This window comes from Ictalurus punctatus, chromosome 21, assembly GCF_001660625.3.
Source record: "Ictalurus punctatus breed USDA103 chromosome 21, Coco_2.0, whole genome shotgun sequence".
Taxonomy (NCBI): domain Eukaryota; kingdom Metazoa; phylum Chordata; class Actinopteri; order Siluriformes; family Ictaluridae; genus Ictalurus; species Ictalurus punctatus.
This window is the reverse complement of record NC_030436.2, coordinates 14,017,501-14,040,105: the sequence shown is the minus strand read 5'-3', so window position 1 is coordinate 14,040,105 and position 22,605 is coordinate 14,017,501. Positions and strand designations below refer to the sequence as shown.

Below are 22,605 nucleotides of genomic sequence, written 5' to 3'. Positions count from 1 at the left end.
TATACTATGGCTTTTGTTAAACCAAAGAAACCTTCTTCAACACCTTCCAAGAGTGTTAAAGGTGCATGCTGCATAACCGTTCTTTGATGCAGTGTATCTCCAGGTGCTGGATCTCATTTTAAATAATAAGCAACAAAAATACATCATGTCATCAAATCAACTGTCATAATTAGAGATTGTTCCAGAAAAAAAAAAATTAATCAGATCAGATTCTGTAACAAGAATAGCATGAAATATTACAGAATTGCTTGTAGCCCAAGAGTAAACTGTAACACTAGTCACTGTTTCCACCGTTCCCCAGCCATAATGCAAGTTATAACAGGAACGAACTCGTCTCTCAGTCGATCCTCGGCTTTAAACGTGATAACAGTTAAAACGCCATGTTGCGTCATGTTTTCTTGAATAAATTTACTATAAACTCTGATAAATTTCTGACACTTTCGGAGGTGGTGTTAAAGGAAACTAATCAACTTTGGGGTGATAAGTGTAGATTCTCTTCATGATGGGACACATCACACCATCCCATCACTGATTCTTTTCCTATTGCACCATGTTTTATTCAATATATGGCAACTTCCTTCTGAGGTATGAGAACATCTATAGCTTTTTTGTGTGAGCAAAATGACGCAAAGCGCTTGCGAAAAAAACCCTGATAATGACCACTTACAAAAGAATGCTGTGCAAAACAGGTGTTGAAGAGTCACAAACGTGAAATGTTGCAAATTTGTCTCTCGGTATGGAGGACAGCAGTGCTCTTGACCCCGGTCATTAGCTTGACCGGCTTGTTCCTGCCATAGTGGAATTATGGGCTATGTTTTGAGCAAAGAAAGGACATCTGGTATGAGTAAGCAAAAGCTAGAGATTTTAAAGCCAGAGGCAGTTTCAGCAGCCCTTTTCTGCAGAGCACAGGAACCTCCCAGAGCTCCTCGTAGGGGTCTCAGGGTATTCCAAAACACACAGTGGTAGTTACTGTTTTTTGTAAGCAAAGAAATAGGAGAATTAGAATTGACTTTCATTTTTCAAATATGTCAAACCATGTCTGTTCATTTAACATATATCTTTTTGATATCTGTGTCTAATAAGTATGACGAATTCAGCAAAGACTAACAATTTCACACAATGTAGCAGGTAGATGTGGAATAGTTGTGGCAAAATGTTACACAAAGAACACGAGAAATAGTTATACCGCTAATACCGGTCAACTAAGACAAAATACTGAACTTATCCTTCATTTTCTTGTTGCGTAAAATAGTGCTAACACACCCTAGCTTCCATGCTAGCCTGACTAATCACTCAAAGCTGCTAATCTTTCCAAGTCTGTTTCATTAAGAATAAAAAGAAAAGAAAAGAAAATTAATAGTTACTTTCAGGCTGGATAATCTAAAACTGAGTTATTTCATCTTTAATGAATTAGCCTATTTTTACAAGTGTATTTTTAGATAACAGTACAAGATATTGCAGTGTTTGTATCTGCATGCGCGCTGTTCATTTCTGTTCAGATCAAGGTTTCTTATTCACTCCACAGGAAGTGCTGATTATTTCATTTGTATTGCTCAGATCAATCAATATCTTGAAGCGAATTGCATCAGGATTGCAAAGACTCATGCTTTTAAATCCTGCCTAAGGCTGCAACATCTCATGCTCATGCAACACATCATGAAAAAGTCCCAGTAGAAATACTGATTGGTTAGCTTTCTAGATTTGACAGCAAACTGTGACAACACTGCAGCTAAAATTTATATAGCACAAACTGCACTGCTGTTATTGAGATAATGGTGGTCAAAGGAAACTACAGCCTACATCACAATGAGATGATTACGCTAAATCAAGGTTGTATGCATTGGCATTATGCAGCATGCAGCATTAACCCTCAGTTTTTTTTTCTATACTAAATTATATTTGATTTTAAATGTATTGTTGGTATAATATGCAGAAAAACAATTACATACAACAGCATCATTCTTCAAAACTGCTAATGAATAAGAAAAACGTGAGGCAACATAGTGAGCCATAGTGTAGAGGAAAAAAAAACCCATAGGTACAATTTAATAAACTGGGACAGCTTCCAGTTGTTCCGGTTGGTGCATCAGCAGTGTTAGCTTGGCATCATCAAAATGGAGAGAGAGAGAGAGAGAGAGAGAGAGAGAGAGAGCGCACACTGCAGATCTGTGCATACAGAAAAAAAATAGACTGCATAATAAAAGCAAACCAATGGGAATATGTGATGAACGACTTCATTAAAAAAGCATTACTACACACAAGATTCAATCAAAGCTGTGGCATGCAGCTTGTTTTATGGAAATGGTTTCCTTTGCAGAAAACCCTGCTGATATACAACACCTAATTGTCACATTGTGTGGCAATGCATCAGAGGTAATCACTAGCTCGAGAAACCCATGCAATTAGTGTTCCCTTATAGCAGGATATGACCTTCAGGTGGGTTAAAGATGCATTAAGTGCTTACTTAACTGTACTTAAGGACATCAACTGGTTTATTGTTAGTCATGTAACTGGCTGTTTCTATTGGCCATCACTTCTAATCACTGTATCATTCCACATAGCTGTTAATTACTCGTATTTTAATGAAATTGTTACTTTCTCAGACTGTGGTGCTTGAATTTTGTCTCACACAACAGGAGCTCAAAGACTAAAAGCCTGGAAATACTGAGATTAAACTGATTTCAGTTCAAAGCAAAATCTTACGTCAATTTTAACTTAAAACATGCGCACTGAATATTCTGAAGAGGGACAGAAAAAAAGTAGAGAATGCGCCAATCCACTTTTAGGTATATCTGGTAGTCACATACTTAAGAGTTTGCATGTTCTCCCCATGCTTCAGGGGTTTCCTCCAAGTACTCTGGTTTCTTCCCCCAGTCCAAAGACATGCATTGTAAGCTGATTCGCATTTCTAGATTGTCCGTAGTGTGTGAATGGGTGTGTGTGATCGTGCCCTGCGATGGGTCGTGCAGAATGTGCCCCGCCTCGTGCCCAGAGTTCCCCGGGATAGGCTCCAGGCTCCCAGTGACCCTATGTAGGATAAGCGGTATGGAAAATGGATGGATGGATGGATGGAAGCACTGCCACCTCACAGCTCCAGGGTCCCCGGTTCAATCCTGAGCTTGGGTTATTGACCGTCAATATGCCAACTTTTCAGTGAAAGAGAAACCTTTCTGCAATATTCATGTATATCTATGCATATAGTATCTCAATGAAAGATCCAGCATTGCTAAAACACACTAGTCAATCTCTGGCATCACTCATGAACTGTATTATCTATCCTCCTGCATCTGTACCTGACCAGAGACAGAACAGGTAATGGAGTCAAACCAAGATGAATTTAATGAGAATACAGTGGGGTTCAAAAGTTGAAACTAGTGGAACTTATAAAGGCTTTGGAACCATTTTAGCACATGACAAAGTGAAATAGCACTCTTTTAAGCATGAAAAGGCATAATGCTGAGTATTTATCAGGCATTTGTTCACAACTCAATCATTTTGGAAAATAAAATAAGCCAAATTCTTAGTCTCTGGTCTCTTTGTTTTTCCAGCCCTTACCCCGTCGGAATGATAAGATTACAGATTACACAGCCGCCCATGACATTACTGTATACCCTGCCTTTATATTCTTCTGAATCAGAAATCCTTTGGATTCAAAGGCAGCAGGCCAAAAGGCCACACACTGGTCAGGGACTACAATCAAGCGGCTGAAGAAACAGAGACAGGAAACAAACCAGGCTTAACACAAAGAACAAATCTGTTTCCTCTCTCGGCCCCTGGGACTGCTCCGATATCCAATACCGCGGGTGCGATTGTTTTGCATTTAGGCCCCATTTATTTAGAGGAACTGCTGCTCTTTATTCTCTATTTATTGACAAGTTAATGACGGAAATGAATATGCTTTTGCTAAAGCACGACAGGGGCTTTTTATAGCTCTGAATTTTTTCTGAAGGTTTTTTATATCAATACAAACATCCTGCTAGCTAGTTTTTTTTTATGATAAATAATTACATGACTCAATGTGATGGATTAGAAAACATTAATTATGTTTAGTATATTAAAGTCTACTATGGACTGTTAATTGCAGATAAGCAACATGTATTCAAATGCATTTCCTGTTAAAAAAAAAACAAAACAAAAAAAACCTCACATGCAGGCTTTCTGTAAGTCCTTGAATCCTAACTGATAGATAGCTAATTGTGTGTTCAGTTGCGTGGTACAATTATTAAGACTGGAGCTCAACCATTCCAAAGCAAATGTGTCGTATTACACCCTGACTCCAAACAGTGGGGCTGGAGGGTGAAGAAAAAAAAAAAAAAAAGTAGGAAGGAGCGGTGTAAGAAAGTAAGAAAAGAACAATGGAGAACAGAGAGCGTTTTGGTCCTTTGGTTCTCCACAATGCTCCCATTGTTAGGCCTGTATGCAGTGCATTTCAGCAGAAAAAGAGAAGGAAAGAGCGAGATGGAGAGCACTCGGCTCATGTTGCGTATTCTCACAGGTCTCAGGCCAAGCGCTGTTGTCACACACAATCACACACTAATAGTCCAGAGAGTAAATGGAGGGATTGAAATAGCCACATATTACATTTGTCCCCCCCCCATCTTTCTTATTAGGTGGCTACTTTTATCTAAAGGAACTTATTTGAACAAGTTTCCATGACCAGAAACACGCATGAGAGAACAGGAAGAGTCACAGCTTGAGGAGTAGTACTCAGACCTGCTAAACGACCCAAGAAGCATGCTACAAGTAAACAAAATGGCTAAGTTAAAAGCAAATGCGACATAATGACTGTGAAAAACATGGGCCTTCAATCGCATTGAAAGGAATCAGCAGACATAAACACATCTTGATGCACAAATACATGTACTCAGTGCAAGACTGTTGGTGTTTCTGCACACTGCTTATTAAAGTCCGAGTCTTTAAACATTCATTGAACGTCGTGAGGGTATCTCAGAGGTGCCAACATTGCTAACAAGAAAATCCTACCAGGCAGAGAGAAAAAAACCCCCACAAAAATCTCCAGTGTATATCAGTGGACAGGATGGCTCCATACTAACAGCATAAATTCAAACTGTACATCTATATTAACCATGGTGTTTTCTAATGGCTCACAAGATCTATGGTTGTGAATTCACAAGTCAACGTTTACATAGAAAAAAACAATACAATACAAAGCAAAAGTAACTAGTACTTGAAGCAAATGTGCATCTTAAACATCCCATGTCTTTTTTCACTTCAGTGAATCAACTCTGATTGTTGATTTAGCTTTAAAAAAAAAATCAAGGCATCAAAAATGACAAATGCTACTGCTAAACCTTAGATATCTGCACCTCTGGAAGCTGTAGAGTGAACAAGCCAGGCCAATTCAGTCAATTCAATTCAAGCTTCACTATGATCTGGCTTTACTACCCAATAAGGAAACATTTGCAAGGAGGCGGTCTAGACAGGCAGACCATACAAGAGTAATATAATAAATATAAATGAATAGGAAGCAGTAGCGTAATGGAGTAGGAGATACACCTAGGATTTATACCGTCTTTAGTATAGCGCCTAGACTGGTCTACAGAATATTACATTTTGGGAGCAATAAAAAAGAGAAGGCTGATGTTTGACCAAAAGTTTCAGTTTCACAACAGTTTACAGTACTCAACTCAACTCCGCCTGAGAAAATGTGCGTGTTTTTGGAGGAAGGGTTTTTGAAGACGGCTTTGTATAAAGGTCACTGACTGAAGAGATATTTTTACAGTTGGAAAATCCTTAGTTCATTTCGGACACTATATTTTCTTTACTTACTTGCAAAAACAATAACTAATACATCACAGAATGTTTAAGTTGCAAAAACATACTGAAGAATTCAGAGCACTATAAAACATTTTATAGCATTAAGAAATCTACAGAATCAACCATAGCTGAATAGAATTTCAACTGTAACAGCAGCACTTTCCCACCGCTATAGAAACCAGAGACCATGGCTCATCTAGTCCCTAGAGGAACCGAGAGTTATGGGGCTGGAAATGCACACCGCTCAGAACTAACAGTCCAGTTTTGCATTAAACTCAAACTGTAAAGCACAGGAATGTATCCACTGGCAGTATGCAAATATCAGTAAAACCACTAAGAGGTTCATTTACATCAGAACATTACTTAGAGCCCTCTTGATTTTGAGTTTGTGGTTACTAACTAGGTACGGAATATGATGAGTTTTAGGAAAGTCGGAAAGATCCCAGTGTCCGATTAATGACTGGCTGTGCATCGTCATTCAGATTGTTTTTTTGTTTTGTTTTTTTAAAAATAGAAGTATTGGACATGTCTGTTACATAATGTTGGATATCTTTAGAGGGTCTCCAGAGGATGTCTCTAATGCTTATGTCTAATTCACATGGGATAAGTCATCTCCATATAAATGACAGAGATGTGAGTGCCTGTACAATGTAGATATTGTCATTACACCAAATAAATAAATAAATAAATAAATAAATAAATAAATAGGAAATATTCTCTATCTATCTAGGGTTACTGTGAACTAGAAAAACCACATATACAAACCATACTGTAATCCTAGAACAATACATATATTTATTGCAAGTGAATTTAGCTCTTTACCTTTATTATAAGTGCTGGAATAGAGAGAGCGCAAGCTGAGTTTGCTCAACAGAAAGGTAAAACATTAACATTTACTCAAAAGTAACTTACAATTGAGACAGGACACAACTGAGCAGTTGAGAGATAAGGGCTCAAAGATCCAACAATGGCAGCGTAGTAGTGCTGGGATTAGAACTCATGACTTTCCAAATCAGTAGCCCAAAGCAGAACACCTTAACTACTAAGCCACCACCACGGGCTAGCTTCGTTCACCTAGGCTAGCTTAGGAGATCACACACATATGTGTTTTTTTCCCCCAAACAGTTGCCACGAATTTGGAAGCACACAATTGTATAGAATGTCTTTTTATGTTGGAGCATTACGATTTATCTTTATTGGAACCGAGGGGCCCAAACCTGTTCCAGCATGACAATGTCCTTGTGCACAAAGCAAGGTCCGTGAAGACACTGTTTACCAAGGTTGGTGTGGAATTACGCGAGTGGCCTGCACAGAACCCTGAACTCAACCCCACTGAACACTGACTGCACAGCAGGCCTTCTTGTCCAACATCAGCTCCTGACCTCACTAATGCTCATGTGACTGAATGAATGAGCACAAATCCCCACAGCCACGTTCCAAAAATCTAGTGGAAAGACTTTCCAGATGAGTGGAGGTTATTATAACAGCAAAGTGTGTGTGGGGGGGGGACTAAATCTGGAGTAGGATGTTTAACAAGCACCCACTCTATGGCTGTGATTGTTGCGTGTCCACATACTGTTGGCCATATAGTGCAGGCTATACCTATGGTAGAATAACAATAACCTACCGAAAGCTGACAGAAGCAGAGCTTGACATATGGCAAATACCTGGTTTCGGTTTGGTTTCAGTAGACAGGAACGGAAAGGAGCAGGTCTTGGAGAGTTTCCATCCTCAGAAAGAAGCACAAAAACTCTGTTCCCCTTGGGAAATTTTGAAATCTTTACCAACATATATCTCAATGAGGATGGGCTATACAGGAGATATCCATTACTTAGAGTTATTTCTATTGGTCATTTTTATAGAAGATACAACACAGGTGTTTGCATGCACGGTCTGTAAAGAATTACTGACACGACGAATTTGGACAGGACTAAAGTGCTTTTCTATTATGATACCAAACAAAATTTTTTATCATATCTGGATACACTGTGTATCCCGAAACATATCTACATACCATTTGTTCTCTCCAAAATTGCCGCTAGCTGCTCCATACTTGAAACTGTTGACTTCAAAAAGACGAACTGAACAGGCTATATAAACACACAACAGTGATGTCGGAGTATGACCAACTCATCCAATCAAAATCGCTGGAACAACGGGTACTAGTTATACAACTTCAACCTCTTCATCTCAGGAGTTGCACAACATCTACTGAATTCCCAAGCTGCCCATGACAAAGAACTAACTTGGGAATCTATTGAGATTATTATTTTATTTATTTTGTTGCCAGCTGACAAATGTTTCCAATGAAAGCTACAATTCTGAAAAAAGCAAGGATGAGAAGCCTACTAAAATGTACCTCTAGTTGAGACTGGAGATGGATGACAGAAATGTAAATTGTTTTCCCCTCCGCCGCCTCCAGTTGCTCCCATCCCCCTCTACCTTGGCAGGCAGCCTTGAGAGAGCTTGATGACTTTACCTTGCATCGAGACTGCTAGCAAGTGATACTGCAGGGAATTCAGCATAGTCTGACTGCAGAATTTTATTACTAAAGCCCACATTGTCCATCACTGAGATGGGAAAGGAAAATCTTAGATGCTGATTAAATTGTTGCTGAATTGTTGAGAGAAGGCGCTGCACCAGGGTTTTAAATGGAAACTGGGAAAGTAGCGATGGTCTGACAGATGGTGGAGAGATAGACTTATCATACCCCATCCTCCATCCTCTTTTCCCCGACAGCTTTCTTTCTCTTCTTTTTATCTCTCATCTTTTCTCTGACTCAGCATGGCAGTGTAAGCTCCTACTGTAGGGCAATTGTCTGCCAATTATTCAGCGTTCTGCTACACTGCCTAGCTGTTTAATAAACGTCAGGCGTGAAGATGAGTGACTGAGATTATTTCGACGAAACAGAAAGTTGATACAGTTATTGTCAACACTTTCTGTGAATTATGCAGAGGCAGCAAACCAGTTTCACTCTCTTCATCTGCTTTTTTGTTCCAAACTATTGACTGCAGCAATTGAAGATGCAGCTGATTAACTGATGAGGTGGATGAAGCTTTGTCGTTTAGTTTTGCCTCAATATCTGGACTGGATTAAAGATACCAAATGAACAGGATGAGACACGACATCAACAAGGATGGTTTGCCCAAAACCATTTGTGTTGGACAAAATATGTCTTTATGCTTTAAAACCCACAGATTATACTCAAACATTGGCCTGACTTGGGGCAGCACTCAAAAGAATATGATAATGAGTATGGCCAGAGTCATCCACAGTTTAGGAATTTGTATACTCATTTATGTTTATATTAATGCAGTTAACTATGGTTACGTGAACAAGTATTTGCCCCATCTTGATTTCTTCTGTTTTTGTGTATATCTCATACTAAATAGTTTTTGCAGATGAAATACAACATAAAAAAAGGAAATCTGAGTAAACATGTAGTTTTTATTTCTTTCTTTCTTTTTTATTGAAGCAAAAGTGAAAAACTAACTGCCCCTTAAACTTAAAATCTGTCTGTGCCACCTTTAGCAGCAATAACTGCAACCAAACACTTCTGATAACTGGAGATCAGTCTTTCACTTACTTGTAGGACCCCTGTCTTCCAAACATTTCCACTTTCAACTCATCAGTCCACAGAACATTGTCCCAAACAGTTTGAGGATCATCAAGGTGTGTTTTGGAAAAATTCTTCTGGGTTAGCAGTGGTTTTCGCCTCACCACTCTTCCATGGATGCCATTTTTGCCCAGTCTTTCTGATAGTGGAGTCATGAACAGTGACCTTTATTGATGCAAGAGAGGTCTGTAGGTCCATTGATTTTGTTCTTGCCTATTGTGACTTGTTGGATGAATAGTTGCTGTGCTCTTGGAGGAATTTTGGAAGGTCAGACACTTCTGGGAAGGTTCACTACTGTGCAGAGTTTTTCCATTTGGAGATAATGGCTCTCACTGTGGTTCATTGGAGTCTCAGAGCCTTTGAAATCGCTTTGTAACCCTTCCCATACTGATGCATTTCAAATCACCTTCTTCCTCATCATTTCTGAAATTTCTTTTAATTTTGGTATAGTGTGTTACTGGGTAAGACCTTTTAACCAACTTCATGCTGTTGAAAAAGTTGTATTCAAATTTGATTGAACAGGGTTTGCAGTAATCAGGTTGTGTCTAGTCTAGCTGAACCCCATTACGAATGCAGTTTCATAGATTTGGGGAATTAGTAACTATGGGGACAAATACACTTTCACACATGCCCAGTTGGTATTGGATAATGTTTTTGCTTCAATACATAACATTATCATTTAAAAACTGTATTTTATGTTTACTCAGGTTGTCTTTATTTTATCTCAGATTTTAATTTCTGAAACAATTTAGTACGAGATACAAAAACAGAAGGAATCCTTTTTTTCACAGCACTGTAGCTTGCTCTACTTTACTGTATTGTGAAAGTTGCCATTTTTAGATTGGAGCTTGCACTTGCCCAATATGATAACTAATAATTTTATCATTCCAAGATCAAATTCTAAAATCTTGGTCCAAGAACGAGTTGGGTTTCTAACAAATGCCACACAACCATCCACTATCCACATATGTTGACCAAATCTAAACAACCTACACATACAGTACCCTCCACTGTGGCACTGTGACTGTGTTTTAGATAAGCAGAAAATCTTTCAGTCCTCTGGTTCTCAAATCCATAGCGCTTGTTTATTTTTCAGATTCGCCAGACTTCCAAGGCCACCTCCCTCCGAGCCGGCCTTCCGAAAGGAAATTCAGATGCTCTGGGTGAAGTTTCCAACATAGAGATAAACAATAGCGACAGCACATGTGCAACCAGCGTCGTCTCGCGTCCTTCCTCTCAGACTTAAACAAACATCCTTCCTTTGGAATACTGCTTTAGACGCAGTCAGCATTTTCACCTACAGCACAAATACATAGCTCTCTGTTATAGCACTGCAGCAAACACACTCTCATTAAGCCTTGGCTTCTGCAGCTATGCCGGATCGATGCGAGTCTGCTCTAATTCTGCCACAGCCATTAGGTTGTATTAAATCCAGCACAGAGAGATTAGTGGAACCTTAACGATTTGTTCCTGCGGTCGCAGTGTGTGAGTAAACAATGGCTGATGGCAAGCCATAAACCCAAATGGCTGTCTGATCCTTCACCCACACTGATTAATGGGAACACATGTGGTTGAGGGAGTGCCTACTGGTAACTACTACTAGTAACTAGTAAGGCTGTTTTAATAATTCACTTCTGCAGGTATCTTTGTTGTCGCCTTCATTTTCCACCCAAGGCACCGATTAATTGCTGTGCCATTCCCTGTCTTCTGGGGACATGCTTGATGTACTAGTTAATTACGTGTGGTGATGCATGGACTCTGCTGATAAAGCAAAATCTTCCATTCCTTGTCCCTACTGCTCTTGAGGTCATGATCAACAGCTGCTCGAGGTCTGAACACCGGGATGAAAACCAGGAATCTAGTCACACAGAGTGTGCGAGTGTCTATAATGACTCGCTGACTGTGAACTGACTGGCCAGATTTGCTTGACTTTTTTTTTTAGACTCAGTGGAACAGAAGGCATGTGTTAATTATCCTCATGTTCCAGCAAGAAAGATGTGAGGATACTGTCGCTAGGGTCTTAAAGGGTGTTAGACACTAAAAGTGTGAAATCGCTACTTTTGCTGCATCTCTATCTCCTGAAAACCCACACCGATGCTTCAAACAACTGCATGAGAGCATTTTCATGTTTATTATGAGCAGCATTTTGTCTTCAGTACAACCTAGTGTTACTCATAAACGCGATCTTTTCATTCTCTGTGTAATTTGTAAAGGTAAGCTACATGCGAGAAAATGAGACAGGTCAAGATGGCTTTTTAAATCTTTCTGTACTTTTCCCTAAAAAAGACAACTAAATATTTCCCCAGCCAGCACATAGTATTCCTCATAAATCCCCCTCACATCGTTCCCAGTCTTTTATTTTTATGGCATTTATACATTATACATCCCACTGCTTTATGAGTCCCTGTCTGTATCCAGACTTTCTTTAGGATCTTTCCAATGACCCAGAGGGCTACCATCATTTTCCCTGGGATTACTGCTCTAATGTGCCTTATTTTACTCAACTGAGACCAAAAAAAAATATTGCAACATAATTTCTTGCCAACTCTTAAGAAAAACTGAGCCAGACATATCTTTCCTCACCAGCTGACCCTGGGTTGGCAGACATGTTTGGGTCGATATTTATTTTCGGCTCCGGTTTCAAAAGTAACCTGACTAGAGTTAAATAAATAAATAAATAAATAAATAAATAAATATATAAATAAAGAAAGACAGAAGGTGTACACCAAGACACCGGTAACATGGACTTACCAAATGAAGAAATGAAGATTCGCAAGCAAAATGTTAAAAGCTGCGATATTAAACGTGCATTTCTGTAACAGTTTTAAGCATTTACGGAACATTTTCAAACGGCTTTGAGAAATACACCGTTTTAAACGGCTTTGTGACTGTCCCTGGCTCTGTGATCTAGAACCGAATATACACTATATGGTCAAATTTTGTGGACACCTAACCAACACACCCTAAACTGTTGCTACAAAGCTGGAAGCACGCATTTGTATAAAGACATCGTTGTATGCTGTAGCATTACAATTTCCCTTCACTGGAATTAAGAGACTCGAACCTGTTCCAGCATGACAATGCTCCTGTACACAAAGCGAGCTCCATGAAGACATATTTTACCAAGGTTGGAGTACAAGAACTTGAATGTCCTGCACAGAGCCCTGGCCTCAACCCCACTGAGCCCCACTGAACTATGCCTTAGGCCTCCTCACTAATTCTCTCATGACTGAATAAACAAATCCCCACAGCCACCCACCAGAATCTAGTGGAAAGCCTTCTCATAACCTAAGAGTGGAAGGATACTAAAGCAGCAAATCTGGAACGGGATGTTCAAAAAGCATATACAGTACGTGTGGTCAGGTGTCCACAAATGTTAGGCCTTATGGTATATCGAGGTGGGGCTTTTGGGCTTGAAAGGAAGTGATGAAATCTTAACTTTGTGGTTAATTTAGTACTTAGCTACAGCTTGCTAGCTTTTACCAGAAGTGTACCACAAGTATAACCATTTTCTTTACTTTTCTGTTACTTAATTTGTTTGTTTATTCTTTGTGATTTTTGCTGATGCATTTTTTTTTTTTTTTTAACTATTATCTTAAATATTAAAAAAAAAAAAAAAAAAAACCCTGAAACCTTGCCTATTGGTCAGCTGGAACTCCCACTCAATGAACTGTAGCACGTCTTCTATCAGAAAATTATCTGCCATCCAGCAGTAGATATCTCGATCATGGAATTATAGCTAGCTACCTATGTTAGCAATGTTTATCCGAAATACATAGTAGCTACATGTCTTTGGTAATACAGATGACTTAATCCTATTCAGTTGGGTAGGAGTGAAAGTAAAGCAAGATATTTAAAAACAACAGGCATCACTTACAGTCCTGTTTTTATCATTATACTTATAAACTACTTGTAAAGAACATGCTAGCTAATAGTCTATACTACATTGGATGCTAGCTAATAAATACTAACTTGCAATTGCTTGTCATTAAGAGTGTAGGTGAGTTATGGTCCTTTAAAGCCTCATCAATAGAACTCCCTGTTCAGACTAGCCTGTGACAAAGTGACAGGGAATTGTTCATTTTCTAGTGACAGGTGCAAGGACACAAAGACAGAGCAACAGGCGGCATATAATTTTAGGATTTTCTTAATTCTGTGCAAATTGGGTATTAAACAACTGGCTCCAATAAACTCTTCAGACCAATCTTAGAGCGTGAGCTCTCTATTGTTCCTAGAGAACGTAACTTTAGGTCCTACTTTTAACTGTGTTCAGTTCCCATTCATCTGATGCAATCTGGCACTCAAAAACAGAAGAAAAGCCAAAGTCATGGCTCAACGGTTAAGGCTTTGGGTTACTGATCAGGAGGCGCGCTACCAAAGGCGCGCTGTTGGGCCCTTGAGCAAGGCCCTTAACCCTCTCTGCTTGAGGTATCATGGCTGACTCTGCGCTCTGACCCCAGCTTTCTAACATGCTGGGATATCCGAAGAAAAGAATTTCACTGTGCTGTAATGTATATGTGACAAAATAAAAGGCTGCTTCTCGTATATTTGTGGGTTGTTTTTTTTTTACTGCGATATAAATTTAGATAGGAATTTTACATAAGATTCGGCTACTACTATCTCAGATCAAAACTTCAAAACGCCAGACAGCGCACAGACGTGGTTGCCACACACGCTACCCATTAATATGATGGAAACTGTTCTAGAGAAGTGTCAGGCTGGTTTCTCACTTTCTAGTGTGAACGCACGGTAACCATACATATGGATGAGTTCATTCTGTATCGGTTAGCCATGGTGTATAACTGTGAAGTTACCTCAATAATCAAATTACCAATTAAAATGCAGTTCATTAAATGCATTAGTGTCTACTTCATTTATTTTGCCCAATCAAGTTCCTTACTCATCATTTTTCTTTTGTGTGCAGCTGTGACTGTGAATTTCAAAACCCACTTCCCTCTGAATCATACTGCAGCAATCTCCGTTTCTCACTACAGGGACCGAAAACACTTTCGGCTGTGTAATCTGCTACTGCTGTAAACATGATACATTGCGACCTCTGTGTACATAACATACACTATGGCTGTCAAATGCACATGGCATTGCTGACCATAACTAAATGAAACGACAGTCAATTTTGTCTAAGCAGCGTTGCACACTCCAGCATAAGTTCGATTATTCCCTCACAGCCACTATTTCCTATAGCTTATAATGACAATCTGAGAAAGAATGTAGAGGTTGTTCTCAGAAATAACACTCCAAGAAAGACGACAACGATCTGAGGATTTGATACTTTTGGAAACAAAAATGCACAAAGACTTGGTCATAAAAGTCCCCTTCATTTTCAGTGGCTTTTAAATGGTTGAGTAATAGCATGATATTTTCAAACTAGGCTATCATACAGGGAAAGATTCCATCCCATAACACCCTTAATCACCAGAATTAACACATAGTAAACATGGGCCTGGAATCCCTTAATCCATCCATCTAGTTTCAATATTGCTTATCCTCCACAGTTCTGTGAGGAGCCTGGAGCCTATCCCAAGGAACTCGGTGCACACCCTGGCCAGCCCATCACAGGGGACAATCGAACACACATTCACACACTACGGAAAATTTGGAAATGCCAATCAGCTTACAGAGCATGACTTTGGATTGGTGAAGGAAACTGGAGTACCCGGAGGAAACCCCCAAAGAACAGGTAGAACATGCAAACTTCGAGATTCGAACCCCTAACCCTGGAGGTGCGAGACAAAACGTGTTAACCACTAAGCCGCCGTGCCCCCCATTAAAGATACCTTTTAATCACAACCCACTTGTGAAAACTCCTATAGGATTCCTGTTTCAAAGGCAAGACACATTATAGTGCCAAAGATTTCACGGTTATTGATGTTGCTGGTCATTTACAAGCCTAAGAAGGCAAATCGTCTCAGAAATCAATACAAGGGGAAACGGCCATCACTCACACCGAGGTGGAATGTTGATTTGCACATGTAAGGATCGATTTCTTAAGCATAGAACATGAATTTTGAACCTGGTCCTAGAGATGAGACTGGATCCTGAGGCAAGAGAACATTACTAGCTTTAAAGAGCCTGGTGAAGCCACATAGGTATACATTAATAATAATTAAAAAAAAACAAAAAAAAAACATACTGATAACCAAGATACCAATTCAAAGTTCTGTGCATAGAGCTGGTCTTAAAATAAAAGATCCATTCTGTGCAGTACTGGAAGCACGTATCTCTCGTTTTCATCAGTACACACATCGACACTGTGATTAAGTTCATTACTGCATCTGCAAACGAGGCAAAAAGGAGTGCTGCTAACCGATTAAAAATCGAATCTGTGAGAGACCTCCATTCGCTTCTCTTTTATTCTCCTCACGCTTTATCTGCTTCAGCATGCAAACGGATTGACACACAATTCCCGCTTCCTATTACTGTCACTGATCCACGGGAGAATGATTTCTGTTTACGCAAGACACGTTTTGCAACAAATGCTTTGATTTCTATTTCAAAATCTGGGCCGCTTGTCGTTCAGAATTCCATAATGCATAACATAATTCCAGAGAAAAGAATCGGTGTGCGTTCTTTCTTTCTACCTGGCACTTCTGGGAGTGAGATTCTAATAAGAAAACGACGTCTGTAAGCATCTGTTTTCACGTTCATTCACAGCAGAGCAGCTGGAGGTTTAAAAGGTGGGAAGAGTGATTTCTGACAAAGTCAACCGAAAAAAAACAACAAAACAAAACAAAAAAAAAACCCCAAAAAAACCCCGGAAAATGAACAATAAAAGAACTGGAGAGTAATAGCACAACATTTAAACTGGTATATGCTGTAAATATTTTTTTTTTCCATGCAGGATGGCATGAAAAAATGCTTTCCTGTGTTAACTCTAGCAAGTTACAAGGCTCATTTCGCATAAAGTTCGTCTCTTGTGGGTGTGTAGCATCGGCTAGCATTATCATGTGCGCTGTCCACTGTTTTTTTTGTTGTTGGTGTTGATCTGATGAGAAACAGCAGTCATAACGTATCACCTACAGCCCACTGTATGATTTATAGACCCGACTTTTATTTTAAATTGTACTGAATTTTGATTTGCTAGTTACATGCTATGCTTCGTACTACATTTATTGACAGATTAACAAAGCAAGCTAACTGTACTATCCAGGTACACTAGTACTACTTCCTTCCTTCCTTCTGAGCTTCATTTTTCTTCGTGATGTCTCTACACTCATTTAAAGTGAGGTCATATATGACAGGATAGAATTAAACCCAGTTTAAAGTTTTTTTCTTCCATTTTGTGCATCACAGTAAGTGGGAACTAATGCGAATAGCAGCTAAAGTTGTGAGTGGGGAACTGAGAGAGGAAGAAGAGAAAAGAGAAAAAAAAACACATCAGACCACACATGCAACAGGATTGGTCCAGTCATGAACCAATCATTTGATTCCCAATTCAAATGATTCCCTTGTAGGACGGTCACTTTGTCACTTGCCACTGTTCCTGAAAATAAATGCTGCTTTGTCGCTTACTACCACGAACATACTGTAGGGTTAACGCCTTATACACAGTACAGTCTTTCCACAATATTCACACAGCCATTATAAAGCACACAGGTGCATTTAAAACATAGCTTCAGGATGATTGTGTCTTCTGGAGCACAGGTGATTTAAACGCAGGATGATTTGAGATTAACAGTTCAATAAAGGCCAGTAACGATCTGTGCCATCTTCTTTTGTGAGTATTAAAACAGATTTCTCCACTGATAAAACTACAAATAATAGCTGTAAAACCTCTCAAGCATGAAAGCTTTTAGTGAACAGGACCAGCAGCTGGCAGCGTCTTGTATACCGTATATTCTTTTCTCCGTGTTATTCTCTCAGTTGCACCCATTCAGTGTTGCAGTGCTGTTTTCAAGGTCAACAAGTTCATGATACCGAACTGAAAGTTGCTCCTATTTACAGGCTCCTGGTGTTACAGTCGAGAAGAATGGAATGACCTCGGCTTCACCCAGCATGTCGCTTGGCCGGCGATTACACGGCTCCGCTCTTCAGAACTTTGGAAGACCCCAAGTTCACCAAATGGGACAAGTCCAACCAAAACAAAACACTGAGGCGGCTACATTTATTTTAGGGGAAATCCTCATAAAGTAGAGGATTTGTTCATTATCTCTTGAATGCAACAGCTTAGTTAAATAAAAACATACACACCGCCTTAGCTCTGACATCGTGTTAGAAAAAAAACATAAGTACTGCTTGGACAGAAAAATAAAACCTGAATAGATTTAATAGACTATCTCACTGGGACACACGGCTATGATGCTCATCTTCAAGCCACCGATGCAACAGCGTTACGCAAAACCCAAAAAGTTGCTAGATTTGTCGCTAGGTGCTTTTTTTTTTGCAAAAAAAAAAAAAAAAAAGTTGCTAAAGGGGTCTGAAAAGTCACTAAATTGGCAACACTGGTCTGCACTGACAGCTAGATAAAATCAAGCTAGGCTCCACCTCTCCCCAACAAAAAGAAAATACAGAGGGAGAGGGCACGCGGGGTTTTTCATTTATACACATTCTATTTGAAATGCAATAAAATACACAGAGTACCCAAATGATGCCCCGTCTGTGTATTTTTCTTGAAAACAATTTGCGCCCCCCTTCCCATCTCTCCGCGCCCCCTGGTTGAGAACCACTGCTTTAAATCATAGGTCTGTTGGTAGAGGAGCTCCATTGTGAAAAACACATTATCGCACGGTCTATTATAGAAACCGGCGAGATTTTATTTGGATCATGTTGTACAGCGTGACAAAAGAAAGAAAGAAAGAAACTTGCCGTAATCTCACATTCTAATAATCCAAAATCTGATTGAAAACTCTTTCGTTCAAAAATATAGATACGAGATCTGCACATCCCATCGATCATGAACAATAGAATAACACACTGGCTGTCAGAAATATATAAAAGCTGCCAGTTGATCATACACCAATGATTACTCTACGAGGATCACATTGGCCAATTATTAAGTCTTTGCTGTGGGGGGGTGGGGGGGAATAAAAAACGCATATTCTCACTTAAAAATCCATGTATATCCAATAACAGGTTTAATTCATTGTGAATCCAGATGTGTGGGTGAGCACATGAGGCTATCACATCTGGATGTCTGAAGGGAGGAGGGGGAGGTATTGTTGGTTAGCGCTTTTACCTTAGAAAGGCAATAACGTTCAGATATTAGGCGTCAAACTGGTGCAGGACTGAGCTAACCGTTTTATTAAAGAAAGAGTTTTTTTTTTTTTTTTAATGGAAGATCAGCATTTATCGGGTTGCCGGTTACTATTGCTGATCATCATCATCATCATCATAATCCTTCCTTATTGTACTCCAGGCGTGTTAAAACGTGTTAAAACATGTTAAAACGATACAGGGAAAGAAAAGAAGAAAAAACAAAACAAAACAAAACAATGCTGTTTATCGCCTAGTGTTTAAAATGCGGCTGGTATTGATTATACATGAGTTCCTGAGTTTAACAGCAGAGGGGGGAAATCGGCTGAAAATCCCACGTCTACGTGTTGTGCAGAGGTGTAGGGTAAAAGAAAACGCCCTGCCTCGTGCATACAGGGTACTTATCATATATACACATCATATAGATCCATAATGCAACTTCAGGGGAGGTGAAAAAACCCTAAACAAATACAGGCTATAGATTTTTTTGTTTTTATGTTCTTCTAATGCAAGTGCATTATAATCGAGAAGAGAATTCACCTGAACATCATCAATGAAATGCCACATTAAACAGCATTACCTCCACACGCGTTATAAGATATTTCTATACGGAGCTAGAAAGCAAGAAGGACACCATTTCTTCATTAAGAAGCCGGGTGTATGATTAAGGATAGGATTTATGGACTATATGGCTTGCACTTGCAGGATCAACTCCACGTTACCTCTAGAGCTGTAATTATATATATATATATATATATATATATATATATATATATATATATATATATATATATACACACATACACACACACACACACACACACACACACTAGGGTTATAAAAGCCGTTAATGGTCAATAATAGACGAGCACTAGCCTATAGAGCGGGATCATATGAAGAGTCAGATGTGCTTCACACTTACCTTTGACTTGAGCTTCATATTCGGCTATAATCTCCTTGTCTTTTCGGAATTTCGCCGGAGACGTCATGATGGGTTTAAAACGCTGAGGACTGAAAAGGCGCCCGTGTGACAGAAGCAAACACAAGAACAACAACAAAAAAAAAACAAAAACAAAAAAAGCTCTCTTTTTTTCCACCGTCTGTGCGCTATTAAGATATCCAGTAGGTAGTGAGTGCAGTAGTGGATTGGGGAGAAATGATTATTGTTTCATATCGAAGCTCGAGCTCCACGCATTATCAGCTGCAAACGTGATTTCCTCCTGCAGTGCTCTCCGAAAACCGGGAGAGGAACGGAACAGACTTTCATTCCCTCCCTCCCGACTGCTCTACGTGATGTGATGTGATGTGATGTGATGTGATGTGATCCAAAAGTTTGCTATGTTCAAGCAGCAGAGAATTACTGCACCAAACGCGCTTGTCCGCGCAGAAGGCTGGGGCTGTGTCCGGAAAGGTGAAGGGCTGGGTTTAAACACCGCTCTGTATTGAGCAGAACACTACAACCTGTAACAAACAAACAAACCATCAGCAGAGGGAAACATCAATACAGGCTATAATCTTCATGTAAGGTCACTACTGTAGCAATAGCAAGGTGTGAGCATTCATTCATTCATTCATTCATTCACCCCCCCCCCCCCCCCCACGCTCTACACCGCACGTGCTTTAAAATGTAAAAAGGATAGATTAATAATAATAATAATAATAATAATAATAATAATAATTAAAAAGACACGTGCACGCCCTCAACGCTTCTCTATTACTATTATACATATTGTACACATATACATGTAACATATGCATGCATGCATGCATACATCCATAGGACAAGAATTTAACAGTACACCACTGCTTTAAATAGAGAAGTTAATTTAAAAGAGTCACGTGCACGCCCTGCGCGCTTCTCTATCACTCTAGCTACAGAGTTGAGCAGTAATGCGTTCACCAGATGTGTCCCACACACACGAGCGCGCGCACACATGTACACACACTTCTTCATTCGGCCACTTTGTTTCCGCACTTTTTGTTGTTGTTGTTAAACATTCTAAGAGCACTATTATAAATCCAGTTACACACCGCTAAATGTATGAATCGAATGCAAACAAACAAACAAACAAACAAAACAGTTACCTTGAGAGATAATTTCCATTCCTCTAGTCTAATGCATCTCGTTCCAACTCAATTCAATCCAGGGTTCTTTCGCAAGATGTGGTGGAGTGTGATATCTGAGGGTTTTTTTTTTCTCCCCCCAGCTCTAACCCCGCCTTTTTTCGTGGAAATGTTGCAGCTCCAACCCCTCATCTTTTGCCATTGGTCCCCTAAAGCGGAAGTGAATTGAAATCCTTCAAATCCGCTACAGAGGCTGAATCCCAAATGGATCCATCCTACCTTCACATGTGCACTACACAGTGCACCATTGGGGACCATTTTGGAAGGCTGTCATTTAAGTATACGATTTATTATTTTATTTTATCTACGAGAAATTTGGACACAACGCGCAAGAAGAATATCATTAAATACTAACAGAAACTAGCGCACATTAGACGAGCTGCAAACTACATACGGGTCTGCCGAGATCATTACTCACGTGATCATTTTTATCCAATCGGAGTCGCGTGTGAGCCGTTTTGAAAATGTTTCAGGAAGTGCACGTTTGTTGAAAGGTTTGTTTGGATAGCTTAGCCTGTTTCGCTATATGATATTATCACATTTCATTCTCTTGAATAGAGCAGCCATTTAAGTGTTGATTTAATTTATGCAAAGTGGTCCGGGTTAAAAAAAATAAATAAATAAAATAAAAAAGAGTAAGCATCCATTATGTTTTGTCAACTTGAATGCTATTGCACTAGCGAGCTTGCTTTGTTATTATTAATAGACCGGTGTTGCTAGCTGGACATCTTGTGTTGTCTTGTTATAAATGTGACATTTTAGTTTTGTAGACCGATCAAATTAGTCATCTGGGAAGCTTTCGGTGAGATACATCTTAGTTAATTAAATATTAGAGCGTTAAATTTAGAACGAAAGCTAGTTAGGTAACTAATGTTAGCTAACATCCGGTTTAAATAGCCTCGCAAGCAGGTAACGGTAGGTGTTTCGAAAGCAAGTAAACAGTTTCTGTTTGATCTGATCTGCAGGGTTTGTTTGATCGAGCTGCACGATGTCTACGTCGAATTTTAAGAATAAGTGTGTTGCTCAAGTGAACTGCATTTACTGCGACAGTCTTCTGTGTACAAGAGGCATGAAAGCTGTGCTTTTAGCAGATACAGAAATCGAGCTGTTCTCCACTGACATGCCTCCAAACAGGTGAGAAGGATCCTGACTGCTCTTGCTAGCCTGATGATGATGATGATGATGATGATGATGATGATACACTGTACTCCTATGGTTTGACTCTGTCTTAAATATCTATTTTATATATAATATATAGTTAAGGTAAGACGCTACAGGTGAATAGGGTTATTTTGTAAAACAGTAGATATTAGGATCTTGTGTTCTTTCAATAAGCGTATCAATGATCTTGTTTTCTTACAATAAGTGTATTTTTCTTTTGTATTGAAACTTTTCCACAAATGACATTTATTTATGCAAATGAGGCTTTGTTTGAATTATTAGGCAAATTAAGATGATTTTTTCACAGTGAACATACTCTGAAGCTAGACATTTGCAGATGCTTTTATATATATATATATATAGAGAGAGAGAGAGAGAGAGAGAGAGAGAGAGAGAGATGCATGCATGCATACTGCTAAGAAAAAGCAGTTCTCCAAGGCAAGGAACCAACTGAAATCTGTAAGTAGTTAAAAAGTAATTATACCTCCTATCTGTGCGAATTAATATCAGCTGGGTTAGTTTAGCAGATTTCTTGAGTTAATACTGATGTATAGTGAAAATTTCTTGTGAAAACCTCATTGGAAATATATTTACTAAAAAAAAAAAAATGATGCGCTGATTGTGCAGACTGGGTGGAGCTTAAAGCCTTCACCAAAGATGCTAAACTTAAGCTAATGTGGCAGTTGCAAGTGGACAAAATAAACACTTTCTTTGGT

At 39.3% G+C, this 22,605-nt stretch overlaps 2 protein-coding genes across 5 annotated transcripts in view; one reads left to right on the top strand and one right to left on the bottom strand.

The window, feature by feature from the left end:
* srgap2 (SLIT-ROBO Rho GTPase activating protein 2) overlaps positions 1 to 20,823 on the bottom strand; it is a 108,871-nt gene extending 88,048 nt beyond the window's left edge. For both annotated transcript variants that reach the window (XM_017450633.3, XM_017450634.3), the window contains exons 1-2: positions 20,690 to 20,823; positions 19,527 to 20,065 (exon numbers count right to left, since the gene is read on the bottom strand). In XM_017450633.3, coding sequence (XP_017306122.1) covers positions 19,527 to 19,593 — 67 coding nt within the window. In that variant the 5' untranslated portion in view covers positions 19,594 to 20,065; positions 20,690 to 20,823. The remainder of the gene's footprint in view (positions 1 to 19,526; positions 20,066 to 20,689) is intronic.
* A 101-nt stretch (positions 20,824 to 20,924) lies between these two features.
* Positions 20,925 to 22,605, top strand: part of fam72a (family with sequence similarity 72 member A) — a 4,476-nt gene continuing 2,795 nt past the window's right edge. Inside the window, exons 1-2 of one of the 3 annotated variants that reach the window (XM_053673905.1) lie at positions 20,925 to 21,222; positions 21,694 to 21,862. In XM_053673905.1, coding sequence (XP_053529880.1) covers positions 21,717 to 21,862 — 146 coding nt within the window. In that variant the 5' untranslated portion in view covers positions 20,925 to 21,222; positions 21,694 to 21,716. The other 2 variants (XM_053673904.1, XM_017450640.3) reach the window with 2 other exon arrangements.